This window comes from Cinclus cinclus, chromosome 3 (assembly GCF_963662255.1).
Source record: "Cinclus cinclus chromosome 3, bCinCin1.1, whole genome shotgun sequence".
In the NCBI taxonomy this organism is placed as follows: domain Eukaryota; kingdom Metazoa; phylum Chordata; class Aves; order Passeriformes; family Cinclidae; genus Cinclus; species Cinclus cinclus.
The window spans coordinates 95,346,431-95,372,581 of NC_085048.1; the positions used below are offsets into that span (position 1 = coordinate 95,346,431).

Here is a 26,151-nt window from a genome sequence, read left to right on the forward strand (position 1 = left end):
CATTTAATCATGATCTAGTAACTTCATCAAGGAAATTAAGACCTAATTGCTGTTACTCCCTTCTCATGCTCTTCAAGTGGTAGATGATCAGCGTTACCAAATATCAGAAGGTTTTTTGAACAAAATTATCTGGGGAAATGAGACATCATGCATCCAGGTTTTGGTGAGATAGGAAGAGCTGAAAGAACTGCTGGCGTCTACACAGGCTGCAGCTCACAGAGTAGAGTGGGGGAGAAAAGCTTTCAGGTTGCCACTTAAAAAGAACCAGATGACTTCTGAGTACACCACCAGCCTTTATAAATAGGTATCTGTAGGAAGAAATGGCAAAAGGACTATTGCCTTGGAGGCATGCAAAGTTCTTAGTTCACAGGGGGAAAAAGCAATAAAAGTTCTGCTACTTCAGTTAAAAAAAGCGATTTATTTTTTATTGGTCCCATAATTTTGCTGAAGACTTAATGTTCTAAATTTTCAGAGATTTCCTCACCTGATGATCCTGAATCTTCCTGCCCACTACTCTGAATGTGTTGTTGCCTGTGTGATGATAAATGTGAACTCGGCTGAATCCGGTTGATCCACCAGCTGGTACCCATTTCTTATTGGCATCATCGTAGACCATTACAGCAGCTCGTGCTTGGCAGATACTCTGTTCACTGTTAATATACAAAGTGGAGGAGAAAATAAAATTACTTGTGGCAAAGCATCATCTTTCTGGTTAACTTTTTTTTTTTTTTGTTAAACTCAAAATGCTAAAGTAATACTCCTGGAAATTTGCTGCAACCTCCACCTTTCTGAATACAAAACCAACAGGACTTTGATATTTTGCTTATATGTGTCCATTCTGAAAAGCTGTGGTCCAGACAGACAGGCCCAACAACTAATCAAAGAGATCAAGAAGGTATTCACTTCTTTTTGCACTTTTTCCCCTTACGGGTTTTTTCACCCTCCTTTTTCCTCACCATCAGCCATGAATTCTAATTGAATGACATAACCATATACAAAGCTTTCTGCAAAGAGCAAAGAATCTGGAGTTGCACTAGCTTCACACAATCTACACTTCCCAGTGGAAATTACTTCTGCAAGAGAAGAGAATTGGAAGGCCCTTGCACCTCTTAACACATAGAGAACAAACACACAGAACGAAGTCCACCACAAAAATGTCACCAGCTCATAAACGAAATACATTTTGATTTTGACACATTTTACAACAGTTGGCACGCAGATGTAACATTTTCTCCCTGAGAAAAGGTTCTACTGATCACCAAAAGGTGCAAATTCATTAGGAGATTGCTATCAGTAGCTATTCCTGATTATGCCAGTCATCTGGAAGCTGAGTTACACCCTGAAGTTAAAAAGGAGCATATCATAAATGTCATCATAAAAGAAACACACGAAATCAGACCATACCAGAGACAGACTATTTATTAGGAAAGGAAAGGGTGACACCATGCAGGTTGTCTTTATGGGAAATGTCCAAATGCAGACAGGAAATAAAAATAGAGAGGAATGATTTCTTATCAGTAAGGCGGATTCTCTGAACATACCACTCCAGCACATCCAACATTATAGAAAGCACATGATGCCTGGCTTGCAAGGAATGTGGCCTGCCATTTGGAAAACTGAGAAGGCTGAAGAGACATGAACCCTTCATAGGAAAGTAAAGGAATATTTATTCATATTTTATGAAAGAGGGGATGGTTGCCTCCCCCAGCCATCTGTCTTGGGGTTTTTTGTGTTTTTTATTGGTTGGTTGGTTTGGGAAGGGGTGTGTGTGTTTGTCGGGGTTTTTTTTTTCCAAAGACCATTCTAAATTTTCCCACTATCTTATTCACATTTCCCAACACAAGAAAATTCTGAAGTATGTCCAGCTGTTAACTTACAATACCAACATTTTAGAGAAAACAAAATCAATTTCTATCACACTTTCCATGGCATTATAGCAAATACAAAAGTGCTCAACAGTGGGATGCTTTTCAAGGCTCATGGAGAAGAGAGATCATGTCTCCCATGCACATGGGAGATTCATGATCAAATGAGGAAACAGATTCTTAATTTTAAAAATGCAAGTGTTCTAATCCCATCACCTATTCAACTGGATCAGAACGGGGATTACAACCTCTAATTAGACCACCCTTTTTCCAGTTCAATTTAGGGATAGTAAAGTCATAATATACATAACTAAAGTGCTTCTTTTCTAAGCATAGTTTACAGTTTAGACTGGAAGGACCACATCTGAACCAGGAAGAAAGAGTAAATGCAAAGAAAATAAACTCTGGTATAACTTTTAGGCATTTCACAGTCCCATTAAATGTCTGCCACAGTGAAACACAGTTCCCTCACTTGGGAAGAGGGCAGCACAAGAACCTACTGGATTTCTTTATTTTTAGATATTTTGGCACACATCTTAAAGTTCAAACCTAGAAACATTCTGTACCATTCACAAAGTATATGACAAACTGTAGTGGTTTTTCTAAAATGCCTGAGAGTAAACTTGGAAAACTTCTGAATCCATAAATGTATTTTGCTATATTTCAATTTGGATCCATCACATCAATCTGGATCAATTGCAGGCACGATAAACCATAAGTGACAGGACCTAGATACTGATTTGGAAGCAGAGCCATGTGGTTTGCAGAGTTCTTGCCAAAAAGTTACTTCTACTCAGTCATGTGCCAGACAGATTTAAAAAAGAGATTATATTAAAAATTGAGACTATGATTCTAAGATAATATGTTCCAATTACAACAAAAGTAGAACCAGAGTCACTGAGTAATGGTACAGTGAGCAGGAGACTTAATTAATAGGACAGACCATCAAATTTCAGGAGCTCTTATTCAGCCTAAGTTTATAAAGCTCTTTACATTATTTTATTTAACATACCAAAAAAAAAAGTAAAGAAATAAAGAAGGAGAAAAACCTATTCATTTTAGAACTGCTCCATATTCAAGTGGCACTCTTCACAAGTGCAAATAAGATGACCTCGAATTGAATTTCTAGCTTTTCTTTAACAACTGCTCAACTATTTTTAGTTCCACTTCTCAGGCCATGTCTTATAACTGGAAGTATTAACCAAGTCTAGATCTCAAGTACTTCACACTTCATCTAAAATGAAACAATTTTCATAACAGGGAATTATTCTAATTCACGTAAAAATATGAGATGATTCACAAACTTTTAAAAATTACAAATTCAAACAATTTCCAGCTGACCTCTTCAATCACTACACAATAAACCTTCCACCTTCACTTCATACAAAGTCTAAAACTAAAGTTTCAGTGTTCCAGGTGTGTAATTTTCATATCCAGGTATCAATTTGAAGGTGACATACTCCCCTCCTGCCAACAGTTCCCACCACACAGCACTTTGTTTATCAGACTGCAAGAGTAAGATGGAAAAATGAAAGAAAGAAAAGATCCCCATCAGAAAGAAATTAAACCACCACAGGATGCTAGCCTATTTTCCAGGTTCAATAATGATGCATTAGTAGGTGAAGGGGAGGTTTATTCAATTACTCTTACTAAGTTCTCTAGTGGTTACACTTCCTTTTAAAGAAAAGCATGGAGGCATGAGCTTTAGCGAAAAGAATCTTTAGTTCTGCTCTTCAATGGCCATTTGATAATTTAGCACCTGAACATAGCATATTGTATATTATAATTAGACACCATCAAGTACTTCAATATCAAAATCCCCCCTAAAAATAAAATGCATAATAGAAATCCATTAACTTCAAAGGATTACACCAAATCAAAATTCCACACTGTTAGTTCAGTGAATATCTTTGACTATCTTTGGCAGGTCTAATGAAAAACAAGGTTTATGATTTTTTCTGAAGACCTACCTTTTTCTACGAAAATTCTGACTTCACACTGTTGCTAGAACCTGAACCAGACTCTTGTATTCTACAAATACGTATGAACTTAAACTTCAGTGCAAAGGAACAAGAGCCAAGTGAATCAGAATGGTATGATTTACTGTATTTCCTGCTTTGCACACTTATGACACTTCCCTGCTGTATTAGGAAACAGGTCTTCACTCATCTCAGTATTTACACATGAGCTCTTCACAGTCCCCAGGCTTTGCTGTAACACGTGTGTCCCTTGCATGACCTGTGCTAGGATGGCTTCCTTCATTCACTGCACCAGAAGCACTTTGAACTGGTCACCAATGCAGATTTTTTTATATGTTACCTTACATGGGTGGCAAATAAACAAATTTTCTCCAGTCATGATGCAAGAGAAAAGAAAAAAGGATCTTCATCTCTCTGCCATGTCATTAGGCCTTCAAAAGCATCCTACTGGGTTTACTTGCCTAAATCTACAAATTTTCCTCTTCCTGGTGTGGTGTAGTGGTTCCAGAAACCATCAGACTTGGATTAGCCTGTACCTTTTCAATATGTGAGTTGATTAGGGTATGTGGGAGATTGAGCATCTCCAGGTTCACATGCTACTGCCAAAATGCACAGCTGCTCTAACAAGTGATTGCTAAATTATTAGGGCAGTGTATTGGGGAACTACAGTGAAATATTAACAAAGGAAAACTGAGAAATTCTGTGTTCCCAAGTAAAATTACTAAACTAAGTATATGAAATTATTTGCAGAAAACAGAAAATTCATACAAGGGAACATTCATGCAAAAAAAAGTGCTTACCAACCCTTAGGAGACAAAGTGTACAAAGCTCTCTTCCCAAAATGTAAAGCTTGACAAATAGCTGGATAAATATATGTTAGGAGGAGTTATTCTCCAGACAAAGATGTGAGGCTCTGATTGTTAAAGCCAGCCATTATTCTGGGTAAGTCCACCTACAGCAATACCATATAAAGCCAACGACAGGGTGGCTGGTTTTTATTTGGGGTGGAAGAGTGGGGGGAGGTCTGGCACTCAAAAGGCTCACACAGAAAACCACAGTAGTAATGAATCATAAGTATAACATTATTCTTATGGGAGAATATACTTTCCTCCTCCAGTGATGAGATCATACAAAAAGCTCAAAAACCATAGCAAACTGAACCCTAGCAGACATCATTCTTTTGCCCAGATGGAATGTGTTCATTCTTTCACATCCCAAGTTCTTAAGCTCAATGCACAGTGACACCAATCCAGTCTGCTGACCTAAGCCTTTTTTCTTTTTTCCTCTCCACAAGATGTGGATGAGTGGTTTTCCTCTCTCAAGAACCAAGAAAGATAAACATACTTCAAGGACCAAACTCGTATGTAAAACAGCACAATTGCAGCCACAGAAAAGATCATTTAAATATACTAACAAAAGCAAGGAAGAACTGTGATTGCTCTGATGCTCAACCTTGGGTATTTTTGCCAGTAATGTAACAATGAGGGTTTCAAAAAACTATATTCCATTACCACTGCTTCTGGTGATTCAGGTTTTTTTTTCGTGCTATGTTCTCAATTTACAGAGACATAACAACATGTTCTTAAAATGTGCAGTCATTGCAGGGCAGAAGGAATGGAAAGAGACACTGATTCATCAAACGCCTGTTTAGGATTTTCAAACCATGTGGCACAAAGCTAGAAAGAAACTCTAAACATTTCCAATTCTAACATTTTAAAAATACACATTTTTGAAAAGCAGCTAAACGCTGGTCCAGATATAAAGTTCTGTATCTTAGTGGCGGTGTTTTGCAAGCTAATTTTTCCTGCTTGTTCCTGAACCCTAACTGGCACATCACAGTGAAATTGTGTGTTCTCTGTTTTGCTATTAAAAAGTTAAAATCAACCACCCAAAACCACAACAAAATCCCACAAACACTGTATCACTACCTTCTATTAACTAAAAGAGACACAGTAGACAAAGTTGTCACATATTCTAAGTTGCGAATCTGGCTTTACAGTTAAGGTACTTTTTAGCATCTTGACCTTAACACAGAAATGTTTCCTATGCCCTCAAATATGCTCCAAACTGAACTCAATTACATAGCTTAATATTTATTTTCTGGGAGAAGGGAAAAAGGCTTGGCTTTGTTGACAGGGGTGGTATGAGTGAGGAGTGGGGAAGAACTCCGGGTTACTTTAGGTTTTAATTCATAACCATCTGCTTTAATTTTATTAATTTCTTGAACTTTAGCACTTCAGCCAGAAGGACATCTCAGAGGAGGCCGAGTATAACAATTAGCACCTCCTCCTGCCAACAAAGACATCCACACCATCAACAGGACATCATGGAAAAATACAAACCTTTAGGGCTCTGCAGAGGTTAACACAGCAGTTCAACAAGTTAAATTTCTCTAACTCATCCTCAGCTGAAAAGTAAGAATCTCAACTCTCCCTGCATTACTGAAAGCCAGTTAAACATGCTGCTGGCAAGGGAACATCACATGTTTGGTACAGCAGAAGGAACTAAGCTGTGCTGTGCCACTGGTACCCAACCTAAATGATGCAGCTTGCCTACTCCAACACTTCAGCCAGTACAGAATTTACTTGCTATTTAGGTTTTAAAATAAGACTCAGGAACAGCTGATTAATCTGACCTGTTTCCACATGGATTCTTCTTCCAACACCACAACCCCCCCCACATGACAAGAGTCCTTGAAGATTCCTTCCAGCAGCTCCAACTCAGGCAAGAGTGGCTTTTAAAACAGGAGGCGAATGCAGAGGGAGAAATCCCAGATTGCTTCACTAACAGCTCTCCTGTACTTGCTTGTGCCTAGAAAACTTTTGATTGATAACTGAGAGATTCATTCATCTCTCCCACTTTTCAGTCTCTGATAACCAAGAGATTCATTCATCTCTCCCACTTTTTCTTCTCATGAATTACTCAGAATACAGATTAGCTGCAACATCAGAAACCAGCAGAAAATCCTGCATGACAAAGTCCCAGCTAGAAATAAAACAAGTACTGCTGAGAAGCAGGGGAAACTGAATCATTGGGATTAATAGTTATCAAAGGAAAGGTGCTTTGCTTTTGGCACAGGATTCTGCAACACTCAGGAGTTTTAGCTGGTACACAGTTTGCTGGGATCAAACTTTCTTTGCTCAGTGAGCACCTTCTGCTGAAAGAAAATTGCTTTTCATCTTGTGCATAAAAGCATTTAACATTAATTTAGGAGAAGTCTGCTCTTGGAGCCAGAAAATTCTCATAAATTTCTCTTGTTGCTATAAATCTGTTCCTTGATGATTTTGCGTTTGTAGCTTGTTCCACAGCAGCAGGTGAATATCAAACAGCTGAAGGAAATCACTGCAGGACATCCAGGCAGAAAGAGAAATATTATTTAGAACAGCAGGATGTTGTCAAGTGAAAGCCTCCTTTTCACACAGAACTCCCAATTTAAAAGCCAAATATTTTTTCCCTACCCAAACATTTCACATGCTGTATTTCATGCAATGGACAAAGTAATTATGTGTTGAGAATTTGATATTGTCTCTAGCTTTGTCATATGCTGCTTCACATAAAAATTCACCTATTCCCTCAAAGGAAATCAGGAATATCTAGGAGAGAATACAAGTCAAACCAATGAACACTGACACTACAGAGACAAACCTTAACAAACCCAGAAGTATTAACAGGAATTAAGAACAGCAGACTGAAAAACACAGATTTTCAATAGCATAAAACTAACTGTATTAACAATGGCTAACTACATATGCAATAATGTAGTATTAATAAAATGTATTATACATATGTGAGTAATTTTGTCTACCCTTAAATCCATAAATACTCTCTGAAGTCCAACCGAAAATGATATTAACATACTTCACTTCTCAACTCTCCATTATATAAACTGTAATTACCCAAAACCAGATACAAGTTTTTTTACAGAAACAGACACTAAAATCCTTTCATACACAAAGGTGGGGGTGTTTTTTAAGCAATTCCTTCAGCAGACAGAAGGAATGACCATTTTCTGTCTTGTTCCTTTAAAAAGTACAGAATTCTGAACTTTCATTTCATCATTTATCATTCCAAGCTTGAGAGAGAGAAGAACACAGATATGCTAGAATTCTATAATATTTTATTTACAAATTTTATAATTTTATTTATTTTTTAGATTTGGTCTTTGCCTTGTATGCAAACTTAGTGATAACTTCATGGGAATACTTTACTAAAAGCCTTCATTATTTTAGCTTGGTGCTAAGATTTTCAATGAAACAACCTACAAGTTACAGGAGCACCATTTTCCCACTTTTTCCACTATTTTCTAGATTTTTTTTTTTCATTCCAGAGAGAATCATGAAGATTTTTTTTTTTTCAATAGATGCTTCCAACAGATATTTTGAAAAAAACAGGACTACACAGGGGCCAACAATTTCATTATAACACATTTACACTGACAGGGGAAATCCTTCTAGCCATTACTTTTACACTGGTAAAATAAAGTCCTGTATTTAGACTCCACAGAACCATGAAATAAGATAACTCAGTTTATGCTTGCTCCATGCACTCATCCATATTCTTGTTTTCTTTTATCCTCTTACACAGGGGTGTTCCCTAAAACATGTCCTCTTCGCTAATTTATCCTGATTTTTTTCCTGAAAATATTACATTGTTATAATCAAATCAATTTTTCCACTGGTTCTTCAAACATATTTCTTCAGGGCATTTACTATTTTGCTTATACTAAAAGGCTGCGCAGAATCCATGCAGTAATGAAGTAGATTCCATTTCCTCAAAGCAGATTCTACAGTGTCATCACAAGCCAAAGGTTTTGCCACAGTAAAGGATAATTCTGTCTGGGTAGACAACAGTAAAACAGGAGTAGAAGATTCCCACCATGATCTTTCACCTATCTCAAGACAGATTTTTATCAAAAATCAATTTCTTGGGGTTTGTCCCTGTTGTCAAAGCTAATGGAAAAAAATCTCTAAAGCAAAATCTGGGAATGAACCGATCTGCAAGCACCATGGTACCCTGTAATTGAACAAAGCTATCAACCATAAAGTCAGTATCTTTACAAAACAGGAACAATCATGACAGATTGAAAAGTTCAAAGCTTTTAACCTGATGGTCTTAAAAGGCCAGGACCAAAAACTAGCCAGACATATTAGTTCTTCCCTACAAATAGAGTATTTTTCAAGGGCTTGTTGCTCTCTTGCTGTGATTCCATGAATCTGAGCCCAACATACTGTGGAAAGCCTTTTTCAGCAGGCATGAAAAACATCTCCAACAACTATACTGACAGCTGATGACTTCCTGTGAAAAACCACCTAATATACACACATTTCCCATGTTCTATACAGTGACCTTCTTCTGTTATTTCCCAAGCTTTAGACACATGGTACAAATCACAGCTTTCAGAGCCCAGATTCCCCAGGCAAACCGAGCTCTCGAATGTGCTGCAACAGAATCCATCATTACATTGCCAGCACCACAGATCATGTAACTCATTTCACTTTCAGATAGCCAATGCCCAGCTCCTCTTGGACCAGCAAGACAGCAGTTTTTACATTACCAGATTAATACAAGGGCACCCTCTGATGTAGAGAGCTGTGTAAAGGGAAGGTGGCTAATCTTTTGAATGACACATTCCAGCCCCAGTGTTAACATATGAATATGCAATTCACAGGTCATTTCAAGAAACATTCATTACAAGAAGGAATTGTCTTTCTACAACTTAATTTCACCTAACAAGAAAAGGAAAAAAACCACAACATATTTTGCTAATTTAACTCTTGTTTTTAAACACCAGGTTGACATTGACATGAGTGTAGGCCAGGCTGGATGGGGTTCTGAGCAATCTGGTCTAGTGGAAAGTGTGCCCATGGCACAGGGGTTGGAACTTTGGGTTCTTTAAGGTCCCTTCCAATCCAAGCCTTCCATGGTTTTATGGATTAATCATGAAAAGATGAGCAGCAAAGCACGAGAAAAGGTTACATATGGTCTCAAAACCAACTTTTGTTCCCAGTTTCCAGGTCTGCATGAGTACTGCATTAGAGGGAAATAAAGTCAGGGGCTCCAGTTTGATGAACTGGATACTGAGAGTCCATCCAACTGAACAGCATGCACCCAGCACAGGTGAAGGTACCATGGTGACATCATGTGGCCCCTCTAACAGCTTTACAGGGTGCTCCAGATAAGTTCCTGACAGCCTGAAAAAGACAAGTGTCATGACCATCCCTCCAGCAGGACAAGAACAAAGGTTTGGGGAGCCAGAGGCTCAAAGGGTTGCAGGGAGCAGTTTGACATTTACCTGGTAAGCTGTTACTGGTGCACTTCTCAGGGGGGTCAATACCAGCTACAACACTGTTTAATGCACTTGTTGATCACCAGGAAAAGGGCATGTAATCAAACTTCAAGTCTGTGGATGCATTTCTGCAAACCAGGGTAGACTGGTATGCTGGACAGCAGAGCTGCTATTCAGAGGTTTCTCAGCAGGCTGGGGAAATTAGATGACAGATACCTCAAGAAATCTGGAGGCAAAGACTAAAACTTCCACCTCGGACAAAATAACCTCAGTAATTTAGAAAGTGATTATTCCCCTCTATTCAGACTGCATCTGGCACATTGTCCCCAGTTTTGGGCTCCCCAGTGGAAAAAAAGACTTTGACAAATTGGAGCAAATCAAAGAGAAAATCATTAATGGGGCTAGAGGAAAAGATGCACCAGGAGTAGCTTCACAGCTGTGCTTGTTCAGCCTCCAGCTAAGGCAGGAACATAATGGCCACTCTCAACTACTCAACAGGGAATTACAGGGAACAAGAGTCACAATCTTCTCAGAAGTGCACTACAGAAAGGTGAGAGGTAATCAAAAAGTGCAGAAAATGAGCTTTTAACCAGGCAAGGAAAAGTTGCACCAAGAAATCAGTGAAATAGTGGGAGAGGCTGCCCAGAGGAGCTGTGGAATCTCTGTCCTTTGAGACTTCAAAATTCAACACAGCCAAGGTGATGAGAGCAGATGAATCCCAAGAACTTCCACCTCGACTAAGACAGTGTGTGGCCTAGAAGAAATAAAATTTTTTTAAAACACTCCACTGAATTGCAGATATGTAAGTACCCTATTTATGACAATTTCTGTCTTAGCATCTCATTTTATTGGAATGCTCTTCCTAAAAATAACATGCATTTCACACTTGAAGTTTCAAGCAGCCTCTCCTTCTGTAGCCTTTAAATGAAGATCCTAAACACTACTGGTAGTTCTAATGTTCAAAGTCTAAAAGTAAGAGGTTCAAATAAACAACATAGTTTTTTTATCACTGTTGTGTACTACCAAATAAATGTCTGAATATTTAATAATAGGCAATAAGCCTTATTTCTTTCACACTCTCCTCCCAACAAAACACATAAGATTGATTCATGAATTTCTGACATCTCTTAACAAGTCTGTACTACAAAATACTTCAAATATAAACAGAGCTCTTGACAATCCTGCCCTCATTTCTGAGGGCACCAGGATGAGGCAAAGTTCTGGGCCTTATTCAAGCAGCTCAAAATAAATGAATTCTTACACAACTCAAGACCTGTCACGGTGTAGTAAGCATACAGTGATGTGTAAAAATTACCCCAGTTACAGCTGCTTCCTTGTACAGGAAAATCTAATGAGCGTTCTTATGTTGTGCATTCAGTAGAGACATTTATGATAATGTCTAAAACAAAGGAATACTAAATTCCCACTTAAATGCCTCTCTACAGCAGAGCTCTGCTCTCCTCTTTGAGCACAGGTTTCCACATACAAATCTCACAAATCAAGGAGAGGTTATTATCATCAAGTTGACAATCTGGAAGCATTCTGCTTTCACTTCAATTATGGGTTATTTACATTTGCCATTGAATCCAGTCAAAGTTATCACCTATATCGAAATATGAATTCAATTTTCATGCCAAACTGCTGCATTTAATCACCGAACAGCACATTTTTCTTGCACTCTTCTCTTCTTTGATCCAAATTACTTTTTGGCAAGGCTAAGTCAGACTTATTTTGAATAACTATGATTTCTTTCCAACATCATTTTGTCTCTCAATACCACTTTTTAAACCACTATTTTTTCACTCCACCTATATCCTACATATTAGTAATATCCTTCCTGAAGTGGCTGCTCACACAGCTACTTCAGAAGCTCTTCTTCCAAGTCTGACTGGAAGTCAATCAAGATTCTAACTTGAAGAAATTCCTGATTCCAACTCATACACCACCCCCAAATTCCTCCCTTCTTCCAGCAACGCATGCTAATACACTTCCCTTAAGGTACTAAGGGTTGTCATTAAAATCTAGTCCCCTCCAGTATAATCTCAATTGCTTACACTCCTCTATTAAATGCATCTTAAATTAACCTAGAATGATTCAAACCTGTGACCAATTTTTCCTCTGGATATCCTTCATAGAGTGCTATTTAACAATTAACAGTAAAAAATTCTGCATTTCCCCAAGTCTGAATCTTGATTTCATCAGTTAATGACTTTGATAATAACAAAGTGGTAAAAGTGATACGATCTAAAAATTCTACCGTTACTTATACATTTATTCATAAATTAAATCCTTTCTCTGGAGCTGGCAGAGGGATACAGAAGTATCTGGACTGTCACGTATGTGCTACTCTAATTCCAACAGAAGGGACAGGTTACTTGTACACTAATTGTTACTTGTATAAGCGAAAGGCTAAAAGTGCTCTACTCTTCCTCTCCAGACTAGTAGGCAAAGAACAGCACAAGGAGAAACTGGAAAATCAATGCTAGAATTCATTGCAAAAGTATTTTGAGACTCAGTGACCCACTTTTAACTTTGAACATCAACAGATGACTGCAGTAACTAATTCAACCCAGTTAATAATTAACATTAACATTTGTGCATTCATTACATCTAACGTTCTGTCCTAGAAAATAGGATGATCTAGATGCACCATGAAACACAGAGTAGAAGCTGTTTGATTTTCCCACAGTGTCAGCTATTTCAAGCATCTTTTGCAATAAAAATTAAGCAGCTAGAGTGCAGTGGCAGTAAGCACACAGCCCTTGAACAGAAGTGTATCAACGCAGATGTGTGCTTGAAACATTTGTTTGGGGGGGTTTTACCCACACAGAGCAGCCAGCACAAATTGGCATTTGCACCGTCATCTTAATGAGTTAAAACAAAAACTATATTTTGACATCTCTCACCTCTCTGAAATAGGTCTGTATCAAAATTTTACCAAAATGGTTACACGGTGAAAAAAAGAAAAACCTGTCTTGGCTCCAGAGCGGATGACACCCACATAGGGAAAAAAAAAAAACCACCCTGAATTATTACACTATGTCAGGTGGTCAACACCATTATAATGATCAACATCTTTATCAAGAATCACACACTGGATTTCCTTCTAGAGAGCAGCTCCTGTAGTATTTCAAACCTCTTGGCAAAGTAATTATTGCTTCAGACTGCAATACTTTGTTTCCCCCATTTTAGGATGCTTTGCTTGTAAGCTTCTTAAATGTTGTCACTGAGATCTGCCTTCACACCAGAAAAACACGTTACCAAGTTAAACAGTGAGAAACTGTGTTTGCCTTGCTTTCCTGGTCCCAATTCCTAAGCAGTTCAGCTGTCTCTCCGGTTGTTCTTTGCTTTGCAAATGCTCAAGTTTAGAGACAAAAACCTCGATTTGAAGACTCGAAAGGCAGCTTTCTTTCACATTTACTTTAATCTTAAATCTGTGTCCCAGCTGGAAACAGGACAATATGTTAATCTGTTAAACAGCAGGATCTACAGTAACAGGGACATATCCATGTTCTGTTCCATTAAAATACCACCTACCTCTATCCCCAAGTTTTAGAACAAATTGCATTACATCTCAGGGTGATAGCAAAAGGAGATTGTATTTCCCAAGAGTCCTTTGATTTTAAACTTTCCCAGACATGACAAATCACACTTTGAAGTGTATCTGCACGAACAAATACGAATAATTATTCAACAAACTCAAAACCTCTACATGTGAATTTCTGTTTGTACTTGGGCACAAGGCTTGGCTCCACAACAGCCAAAATTTGATTAAAACATCATCCAGGAGAAAAAAGTCTACAGATTTTTATATCTTCACATATTATGCTGTACATATAATGCAGTATTTTACAAAAAATTCCACTGTGTAAGTCCTTTGTACCCAATGGTATTACCAGGTTGGGAAGTCCCTTAAAGTTCTGATAAAAATATTTTTTTTCCTTTAGGGCAAGGACAAAAGTAGTTACTGGCTTCCTTTACAGGAAAAACAGGAAAATAAAGTTTTCAAAATATCAATTAGATCCAAAAACCCCCCTGAACTAGCAAGAGTACATTTGTTGTATTACTACCAAAACTGGAAGATATGTTTAGGCACTTTCTTCTAACATTAGTTAGAACTGGATGTCAGCTATTCCATTTCCTCCTTTTCAAGGAGCATAACTGACTACACCTTATCTCACCCTGAGAGTCCAGTATTTAAACTGAAAATACTATTACCTTTTTTTTTCTTACATAATTTTACTGCTTATCTTTTCTTACCCAAGTTTATTCAGTGAATCATTACATATAAGGAAGTCACTCTCATTAAACTAAAATTAGAAATTCAATCTAGAAAGTAGGAATACAAACAGCCCAAACAGAACAGCACCCATAGCCAGTTAAGGTTTTTTTTCTATGGTTTTAAGTATTAAAACTACATCAAAGGAATAAAAAGGTAGAGGCCTATACTAACCACTATACATTGCAAATTAAAAAAAAAGACTTGCAAACTCCAACTGGGGAATGAGTATTTAAAAGCTAAGTTATATATTCATCATTTGCACTAATCAATTATTTAGAGGAGAAACTACAACGCAAAGGTGATCTGAAGAACAATTTTGCTCACACTAGAAATTAAGACTCCTTATCAGCATATCCATTGTTTAGGTTTGTGCTAGCTGCAAGTGCCAGAAAGCTTTATCTGAACAGGGATTTTCACTAGTTCAGCTAATCCAACAGTAATTATCGGAAAACGCTATTTTAACGCATAAAGGCAGCACAATCCAGCTGGCATCCCAGGGGCCTCTCTCATTGTACAAGATGGCTGTTGCCAGGCTCCAAATGGAACGTGCCTTTCATTACTCTAGATCAACACTCCAACAACCATTGTATTATCTTCCCTCTCCAGCTACAGCTTCATTTCAGAAACCACCTCTGCCAGCCAGCCTTGCCTTGTTTTAACTAGCATTTTATGATGTGTCTCGTACTCGTTTCAGCGCTAAGATAACTTCATGGCAGAGAACATTTCACTGCTATTTACAGCCCTTACTACTAGGCTGGGTTTTTCCAGTGTCAGGACACACTTTTAACAGCTATGCTCGGAGGTTTAATCTTTAAACCACACAGGGAGCGTTCTGCAGCTTCCCTCTTCACAGAAGCTTTGGGAATCCTACTCTCTACCCCGGGCCTTCAGGTCTGCTTGCAAACAAGGACTTTTGGGTGGGGGTTTTCTCATGTGTTGATGGGCGGTTTTTCTTTTTTTAACTCAAGAATACTTCCATGCTCTAGCACACACATCAGTTTGATAACACCAGCTGCACACTTAACAAGATTTAGTTCTCTTCAGTTATTACCTGCCCAACAAAAGCCCTCCTTTAGGCAAATGATACACAAGACAAGGGGATTAACACCAAGCAGCATTTTCAGACTAGCTATGCATTCATATTCCAGAATACATTATGTGATCAGCTGCTACCCTGAGGTAAGCAAGCAGACTGCACTCCCAACCCTAAATAGGCATTTCGCAGGGAGACAGAGGGAAAAGAGAAGTTTTATTACCAGCTTTATGCCATATGCGGTCATGTTAAAACCACAGTTCAATTAGCTGGCCCCTGATATAGTCTAATCCAGTTTCCATTTCTGCATATCCAATTGTCCAAATTAATTTCTTAAAAAGCAGGCGATGAAATGTAACAATAAAATTTGGTTAATGTAATGTGACACAAAGTCAACAGAACCTCGTTTACACATGTCCGTGCACAAAACGAACAGGTAATGTTCCAGGAAACACTAACAACCTTTAAATAGGCTGCAAAAAATTACATACTTTCAACTATTTTTTTCCATTGTGACCTTTTTCCTCCCCTACATCAGCATATTAGTTGTGGGGGTTGTTTTGTTTATAGAGTTTATCTTTAAAAGCAGAAAAGGTAAACTGCTTGTTCTCCCTCCTCCCATGTACAATGAACAGCATTCACTGCCTCTATGAAGGATCTAAGGGCTGTGAGTCATTTGTTTTGGAAAAAAAGCTCCCAAAGGCTATCAAGCAAGACTGTTGAGATAAAGCCTTTCAAGACTTACATCAGGGTTTCCCAGACACTACGTGTACCAGTAAGTGCAGACTAATCATATTTTGTCAGACTGCACACCACTTCTGAATCCATCTACCAGCACGCCAGCGCAGATAATATAACCATAAACTATTAGAAGCACATGCTACTCCATGCAAGACATCTTCTGCTTCTGCATCCTCATGCAAGTTGCTTCAGAAGTGCTTCGGGGCTTTTTACAAAACTGAGACAAATAGGAAGCAAAATCAAGCTGGGGGACTCAAAGTTCTGATTGCCAGCAAGGAGTGAACAAAGCAGAAAGCTGCAAAAGGCTGTTCCAGGCTGAAGGAGAAGAGAAGCCCCAGCAAACTGGTTAGCTACCCCAGCAGCACAATGCTCTGAACTAGCCAAAGTTCTGGTTTGGTTTAGAAACTTTTATTCCAGGCATCTAAGGCTGCCAGCAACCTAGGCAGTCTAATCAAATCCAGGCCTTGGTTAGAAGCAGTAGTTTAGAAGTCAGTAGCTGTTTTCCCTATGGTTCTGGGTCAGACCTACAGCAGCATTTGCACTCAAAGCAGGATAGAGGTGATTTAAATCCAGCTATGGCAACACATCTCCCTCCACCAGGCAGGACACCAGGCAGTGTTTTTTAACAGCTAATATCTGCTAAATTAAGTGGACACACACAGATGTTCACAGGAGCAAGACTTCTCAAAAAAAAAAAGAACCCAAAAGCAACACAAAAGCATAGGCATTTCGAAAAAAATATTCAAATGAAAAAATACAGTAACAAGCACCAACATGCAGTCTTACCTATTCCTGCCTAACAATGGTCAGAAAAGTAGGCAACACATTATAAGGGAGCATTCAAAGCAAATTGGAAAGTCTGGGAACGCTCCAAATACTATTCACAACTCCTCACAAAACACAGCATACAGTGGGACTCACCATGAGCGCCTGTGTTTCCTTCAACTCAATAGCTAAAGAAACAATTAGAAAAGGCTTGAAAGGAGTAAAGCAGCACCCTGAAACATCTAAAAATACTGTTGCATCATGTAAAGACATTTAGCTGATGGAACAGCTGCATGAAAAAACATGCACATCTTTTATACAGCAGTGTAAGCCCATAGGGAATATCTTTATACATTAAAAAATAGAAGTAATTGTACAAAGTACAGATGTATAAAACAATTTCTTCACCTCCATTAAGTAACCAGCACTCACACTGCAAGATCCAGTGATATTAACAATGGCTTGGCTGAAACAATCCAAATAGTATTGTTACTGCCAACAGCAGGGACTTCCTGCTGAGAGGCAAATCCACCTCCAAGTATGAAAACCATGCTCATGAAAACTAAGATTCCCAGTTACCTGTGGAATGTAAGATTTGCCACTTTGCAATCTTTTCTGTGACAAATCCATTGAGGAGTAGCTCATGATGAGTCACGAAATAGTATATTGGGGGGTTGAAGCTGTAACTGCTAGTGGTCATTTTGGAACTGTTTATAATAATTTGGCTCAGGTAATGTGAGTGCATACAAAACTACAGGTAAAGTACCACCTTCCTACCAGAAAGGACAAAAGATCACACGGAAGTGACTGACACCAACTTTCATCATTAGACAACTTATTTAGGGCGGGGGGACGCACTGCATGCTAAGTATATGGCATTGACATCTACCCATACAATATAAAATCTAAAGCATAAAGTAAAAGTATCTTCAGTTTGCTTTCCACAAACACGAGCACCAAGTAGCACACTTTGGACTACAGCAGACATACAAATTGGGGAAACACTTGGCAAGGCAGAAGTGCATCAAAAAAAAAGCACAGGAGTTACAAGGTTACAAATTAAAAGAGCAAACCACTTGACACAGAGGAAAAAAAATGTACTAGCAACATCCTCCATAAAGAAGAAGAACAGGAAAATTCCCCCAACAGTAACAGCAGTGAAATACTAGAACAGACTATGAAGAAATATTGTGAAATTCCACAGGAGAGTCTGAAAAAGTTATACGTGTCAAGGTAAGTTTATTGGATTCTTTTTTCTCAAGCTGCTATTTCTGGAGCATGCCTGTGCACAGGCAGCCCTTGACCTCACAGCCAGCAGAGCACACTTGCAGGCAGAAGGTGCCAGCACCCCCTTTCTGACACTGCTGCAGGGAGGGACAGACCCCCACCACATGAAACCCCCAGGCAGTGATGCAATTCCACCATCCATCACAGGTGAACCATGTCACAGGAGAGACCAGCACTGGCTCCACACAGAACAAGGTCAAGACCCAGCAGGAGAGTTACAAAATGTATTGCAGTACTTGGGTGCTGGTTTTATCGCTCCCAGAGCAGCAGGAGGCTGTCTCAGAAGGTACAGAGTAAGAATCAATCAGCCAAATGAATCTGGCTCAGATGCTCCCAGACCATGGCTCTGCTCCCATGTCTGAGAAACACCCAAGGAGCATGCATAACTTTATTAGGATCTGAAGCTACAGCTCAAGTAATTTGCAATTACGGCACCAGCTGGTGGCCCAAAGCACCGTGATGTGTTATTTGAGCCTCCCAATGTCTGTGGCAGTAAAAAAAAAAAAAAAAAAAAAAAAAAAAACAAAAAAAAAAAAAAACAAAAAAAAAAAACACGATGCCTACAGTATCCCAACTTCCTTTAACATTCGACAGACAAAGTTACATGTAGGAAATAAACCGAGCAAGGATCTAAACATTCACTTATGATACTTTAGGAAATGAGAATATCGCATCAACATAAGTGAGACACAGCTCAGCAGTGTTCTTAGTGTTTTTTCTCACACTTCTCCAAGTGATTCGTATTTTGACTTATCTGCCCAGGATAAACAGTCCCTCAAATGCAGCACTGTCTAGAAATGATCCTGGTAAATTATGAGCAGGCAGCTGATTAATTCAGAGTCCCAGGATAACAGATTACAGAACTAGCTCCTCATGGCTAGAGCAGAATGTTCTGCCTCCTTACACGTGTGACTTCCACAAGATACACCAAAGACTTCCAGGTTGCTGACAAAGAAACAAACAACCCCTTCCCACCAAAAAAAAAAAAAAAAGAGGGCAGTGCTTGCATAATAATGATTCTAACTCAGTGTTTCCCTTATACTGGCAGAGCCACTAAATTGTCTGTTTTCAAGCTCATAAAGCAGTCTTTGTCCTAAATATTTCTGACAAGGTATAAGAGACAAATATTGCAAGTTGCAAATACTACACAACAGCACATGCAGAGAGAACTTTTTGGGCAGGAAGGAAGAAGCAAAACCAAAGTACTTTCTTTACCATCACAGGAGGCATTTCCTATTCAGAGAACCAGAAACCTGGTCCTCATAAATGATGAAGGAAAAGTAAGGCTGAATAATCAACATCAAGTGATACCCATTTTCATAATTTCTGGAACCCCTTAGCCTTTAGCAATAACTTTCCTTAAAATGAAAAAAAATGAAATCAAATTAATCCCTAAGCAGTCTAGAAACAGACTCTGGTTACAGTTCCCAACAATCTTTAATATAGTAAAACCATAATTTTGTTTTTAGTATTACTCTATTTAAGTTTCAGTGGTTTCAATTATTAAGAAGCCTGCTGAAACTCATTCCACTGTGGTTACTCAAATGGTATTTGTTTCAACTGATAAGAACATGCAAATTTTTTGGTCAAACACTCTGGATCTTTATCTGTTTCTTTTAAAAATTCTGGATTGCAGATGGTTTTAAGAAAGTCCCTGACCATGTACAGCACGGTACCTTCTCTTCACGTATTGTGCTCTGTCAACTTTGCTGTCTGGAGCATCTCCCTTACGAGGAAAAGCTGACAGAGCTGGGTTGTTCAGCCCTGAGAAGAGACAATGGAGAGGGGACCTCATCAATGTCAGTCAGTATCTGAAGGGAGGGTGCCCAGAGGAAGGATCCAGGCTGTTCTCAGTGGTGCCAGGCAATAGGGCAAGAGGCAATGGGCAGAAACTGATGCACAGCAAGTCCCACCTGAATATGAGGAAAAACGTTTCCTGTGCAGTAACTGAGCACTGGAACAAATTGTCCAGAGATGTTATGAAGTGTCCCTCACCAGGGACATCCCAGAACCGTGTGGACACAATCCTGTGCCATGTGCTCTGGGATGACCCTGCTTGAGCAGGAAGGTTGGAACAGATGACCCAGTGTGGTCTCTTCTGACCTGACCATGAAAACACTGTGTGGCACCAAAGTTGTTCTGCAAATCAAAGGATGTCAGGCACCGCAAACATCTGCAAGTGCCTGGCAATTCCAACTATGGCAATTTGTGTCTGTTCACCACCTCCAGACGTGCATTAGCTTCTCAGATGCTGGAGTCCACATTTAAGCCTAGTTTAACGTCAGCTATCAACCACTTCAGATGTTTATCCTCCAGCTGCTCCTACTTCTGCCACAGCATTAAGTGACAACAAATGCCCAAGCAGTCAACCTTACCAATGTCCCTGAGAAACCTGGTATCAGTTTTCCTGTGTAATTCTAATGTCTGGATAAATTCTAACACCTTGGGACAACTCTGATTAATTAGATTCAAAGAACTGACCACTGAAGGCTAAACAACTATTACATCGCTCTTCCCAAAAAGAGAGCTTGAGAATTTTGGGCTTGCAGTATTTGGTGTCGGTTATGAAACCAGCTTTTTCTCTCCAAAGGTCCAGCCCCTATGAGTGGTCTTCCATGCTAGGTGCATAAATAGGTATAAAGGACGAAGAGGAGATGTTGAACCTTCTTTTCGGCTTTTTGTAATAGATTGGTCTGAATCTGTCTGCAAAAAAACAGAGAAGAAAATTGTGTAGGAAAGTTTGCATGGATCTTCTCTGTGCTAGAATTAGATCAGTGCTCTCCACGCTCCCCTTTCATATACAAAGTGACATTTTTTTAAAATACTGGCTAATGGAAGCTTAGAGTTAAAACCTGCACATATCAGCAAATTTGTATTTTTGAAAGTTTTGACTTCAGCATATATGGAGAGGTTATACTTTTAATGAACTGAATTTTAAAAAAAAACCTGTCAGACGGTACACAAGGTCTGTTTGCAGAATGACTGCACAAATTCCTGCTCTGTGCATGCCATTTGACTCAAAGTGCAATCCCAAAGAAAACAGGTCCCTGTTTTTCACATACCAATTGTTGGCTTGAATCAGTGAATTCATTGTCTGAGTTTGCATGACCATAGCTGCAGTATCATTTAAATAAAGATTTTGTTCCCCAAACTTTTACAAGTACTTTGAATACCTTTTGGTATCATAACATCCCTTATTCTAAAGCAGTCTGCACACTTGAAAACTATGTAACTTTGGGAGGAAACAAAACCTACAAAGCCTCATATGTTTGATTCAGAGGCCAGGTAAAAGAGCTCTCCACCAAGACCTTAAAAGACTTGCACTCAGTTTCTGAAGATTCTTTAGGACCAAAAGGCAAAGCACTGACTTCTCCCACTGTCCCACACTTCAGGTAGTACCTGCTGAAACAGTGGCTTATTGCAGAACCTGCTGGGGCCTTCCCTGGCAGCCAGGTAAGGACCAGGGTGTGGCACAGCACCCAGAACAAAAAAGCTCCCTCCAGATCCTTCTCCATTTGGTAACAAGCCTGCTGGAGGATTACAAAAGAGAACTACCTTCCTCTGAAGAGAAAACCATAGCACTGAATTAACACATCCTGTAGTATTAAGTATTGTACTCTAAGTTTAGTTTACTTGATGCAGCCTCGATTTAACTCACCCAAAATCCCTATGCTTAACAACCCCATCCCATCATTTCAATTTTCATTGCAAAAAAAAAAAAAAAAAACAAAAAAAACCAAAAACAAACAAACAAACAAAAAAAAACAAACCACAAACTCTTTCTTCTTGCTTAACACTCTCTGTTCGGTTCCTTTGCTGTACACAGTGTAGAATCCCAACAGCCAAAAATGCTGTTCTTTGCAAAATCTATGCTGCAAAGACAGCCAGAATCATGTCTGCCCTTCATTAATATTCAGTTCTGCCTACTCCAGTGATAAAACTTAAACCAAGTGATTCAGTTATAATAGCAAGTGCCTCTAGACAGCATTTCATTATCAATTTGCTGTCACTACAAACTGAGTAGGAATCCAAGTTTACTGCAGCATTTTTGGATTTTAATCTAGGTTATGGTATTATCCACCTGTAAAAGAAATTAGCAGAAAAAATATTCATTTATTAAAAGGTCCCAAACAAAGAGTGAACTATTTCTCAGGACAAAAATAATAAGGGCATGTGAAAATAAGTTACACTTAAAACACTTAAGTACACTCTGATTTTTGCAGCAACAATACTGCAGGGAAACAAAACAGCTAAATACAAAGTTGGGCCTCTTAAGTGGATCAGAGAGGTAATGAAGTAAGTTCACAACTGCTTTTAAAGGAAACACAAGGCAGAGGTTTTCTGTATTAAAAGAATTATTCAGCTTAAAATGGGAGCTCAGTATAAGTTATTTGTAAAGGCAACTCACTGTGGTCAGTAACTCACTGTAATTCTAAGAGACAACACAAGTAAGGTCCTTCCTGCATCATTCACTGTTCTATTTTACAACCCAAAAGAACCTAATGTGGCCTAAATTTAAATTACATAACCTCTGCTCCTGTCAATGGGAGCTTTACAACCGTAAATAAAAACAGCTTTTGGTCCTGACATGGAAATATAGTTGAATTTTGAATTAACTAGAACACAATCACATTTTCTTATACAGTTACATTCTCTCTTTACATCCAGCATCTAACAGGCAAAAAAGTAAGAATTCTGCTGTAACTAACTGCACCTTCTGATTGTACCTGTGAAGGTTTTAAACAGCATTTCAGATTCCCCAGAAGAAATCAGGAACTCATCAGTTTCTTGCCTGTACTTCAACACTAGGTTGTTAATCTCTTTAATATCAAAAGCTCACAAAATTTCCACCTTTCATCACTGAAGAGTTACTCCTACTCCTGTTTATGACAACTGAAGATACAAGAGAAATCAAGCCCAAAACCTTAATTATTGTCAGATTAAGACTTAAAACATCCAGAAATGCTAGATTCCTGGAGTATTCCTAACATTCCTGGAGTATTCCTAACATACTATACCAATCCACAAACATAAGCAGTAAGAAAGCAAAGGACAGCATACAACTTAAAAGAGGAGTAAATTCAAACATTTCACTAGACTTTAATCATATCATAGGTGCTGGGGTTTTTTTCAGTCAATATAGCTCTTACATTGTAAAACTTAAGTGTCAAGCAAAACATTACTATGAAAGTCACAGTATACAGAATGCTGCCACCATAACTACCATCTGAGGTCACCATGCTTCAGTTTCACAACTCTCATATCAAGGAGATAAAGGGAATGCAGGTTAAAGAGCCAACTGATACTACTACACCACAAAAAAATCTACTGGCTTCTCTCCTGACATACAAGGGAGCTGTGAATTCAAAGTTTCACGACTCAGTACTCACATTCCTGCCCTGCAGGTTCTAAGATTGCAAATTCAATATTCCTCTGTATCACAGGATTTCTGTTCAATTTTTTGTGCTTTGCTCTAAGCACAGATGCCTAGGGACAGCTAAAAAAAAAAAGGAAAAATAAAAACAAGCACAACTGACCTTTAATATGAGTAATGAACCAGGTAGAGCTGCAGGACAGTGACCTGACGCAAGAGCTGCAAGGAATAGCTTCAGGAAAGCCCTGTTCTTGCACAGTGTAAATCACACACAGGAGCTGTGCAAGTTTCAGGCTCTTCCCTCCAGCCATAAAAATTACGCAACATGCACTGCCTCTGTGCTAGACACACAAAGAACACTTTTATAGAATCAGTGCCATAAAAATATTACAAACTGCTAGAGCAATCACCAAAGTAACCTGTCAAAAAATTGTCAAAATGTTTAGAAAGATCTTCCCTTACTCATGCAGACCTTTATTTGCTAAAAGGAATAAACTGGAAGGTGTTCTTTGGATACTCTAAACTCCTTCATCTGCATATTCACTTAATCCACACTGAGGAAAATTAACAATGCCCTTTTGGTCTTAGGGTAGCACAAACAACATGATTGCTCCTCCTTTTCATTTTACTTGCAAAGAAATACATTCACTATACTGTACTGCATACCATAAACCAGGCTGCTACTTAACATAAGCAGAACTCACAATGACAGGGCAAAGGGAAGCACTTGCAAATCTCAGTTTCTGATTTGACTTAACTTAAATAAATCCCTACCACCCTAAAGGTTAAAAAGTTACATACAAAGATGGTGAATTTCTGGACTTTGTTGCTACAGGAAGCTATGGAGAGAGATAAGATCAGCAAGCTACAAAAGAAATTAAAGGAATTAATGGGTAACAGGTTCTTTAAAAAATAATAAAAGTAATCTGCAGACATGTTCCAAAACACCTCAAAATAGACAATGGATTCTAGGGTGCTGGCAGAGAGACAGGAAAAGAGATCCCTACGGGGATGCTGGCAATTTATTCCAAACAGCTTCGCCTATTGCTGCTCTCCAGGATGGTGTATGGGACTACATTGATCAGTAGTCCGCACCAGCAGGGCACTTCTCCAATTTTGATGCAACTCCAATATTAAAATCTCTGTAGTTCACATAAAACCTAACACCTTCCATAGGCAGGGAATCATAGAACCCTGCTATCTGTCTTGTTTAAATTACACATCCTGTTTTTCTTCGTTTTGTTATCAAGGCAGTTAAATCTAAGATAGGAAGCAAAGTCTTCTAGATAAAAAGTCATTTTCTATTGTTTTAAGTAGTCAGAAGGAAGTCTCAGTTTAAACAAACAGCCCCTCTGCCCAGGAATCACCACTGGGGAAATGCAGGCAATCTGACATATTTTTTAATTTTAAACATAACCGCTTTCAACCCCATTTGCTTTATTTCATAAGTAATCGACAGCTACGCTATTTTTGATGTATTTCTGTCCAATATTTTGTAACAAACCAATCAACCCAAACCCAGTCCCTACAAGCCCTGTTCTTGGGTTATCAGGTAACAGCAGAAAAGCATTGCTCCATGCCACTCTAAGAGCAGGCTATCAGATGTAAGGAATTCAGAAAGCACATTGCAGAATCAGATTGAATTCGAGACAGCTAACAGATCTGTGAGTTCCGTGAACAAGCTCGGAGAAGTTCAACATCCAAAGTTTGTGCTGAAAAGAAAACAGAAGTAGAAAGAGAGGATGATCTCAGCAGCAAAGGAGCACGTGTAGGTGCACCAGCGAGGCTGGCGTGTTTGCAACGGGGATGTGACAATGTTGCCCTCATTATTATCACACACACAGTGTTTAATCTCTGTGGTAAGGAATTATCCAGGAAAAGCGCTTAGACTTCCAAGAGACACTAAACCCAACAGGAAAGCTGAACACTGAACTTTACAGGCTTGCAGAGAGACACCACCTGCAGCCCTCTGAAGAATTTTAAAGCAATCCCCAACTACATTAAGTTATGATCTCCCACATCTCAGCTCCCCCACGGCTACCAAAAGGATGGGAGGTTGGCCAATCTTATCACCTTTAACTACTCAAGACTAATACAGCAGTGTCTGGCCAGACCTGCTGCAATGTCAAAAGAGAAAAACAACTCCAGCTCCTGCTTCATCTGGAGAGCTAACAATAGATGCAGTGCATTCCACGGATCAAACAGAGCTGCAAATAATCCCAGCATTTTTTGCCATGGTCACACGGAGTACACAGGCTGTCACTGAAGCTCTCCCCAAACTGGGGAAATACTGGGGGAAGTCTTGGTGCTTCTGTAGCCTGCAGCCACTTTTTAAAATGGCATTTTATACTATTCTCTCTGAAGATGAGCAAATAGATTCTAAAGTGGTTTGACCTGACTAAGTCTCGTCTAAACCACAGAGCAAGACATTCTAAAGCCAGAAAAAAAAAATTCTCATTTTGAGAGAAGAACCTGTTTTGCAAACAAGGCATATAAAAGATCTTTTTAAATGTGAACTAAATTTAGGATTGATATTTCA

At 38.9% G+C, this 26,151-nt stretch overlaps 1 protein-coding gene across 2 annotated transcripts in view; it reads right to left on the reverse strand.

Moving 5' to 3' along the window:
* The window catches only part of ENAH (ENAH actin regulator), an 89,391-nt gene that overhangs the window by 44,918 nt on the left and 18,322 nt on the right, over nt 1-26,151 (reverse strand). For both annotated transcript variants that reach the window (XM_062490474.1, XM_062490473.1), the window contains exon 2: nt 485-650. In XM_062490474.1, coding sequence (XP_062346458.1) covers nt 485-650 — 166 coding nt within the window. The remainder of the gene's footprint in view (nt 1-484; nt 651-26,151) is intronic.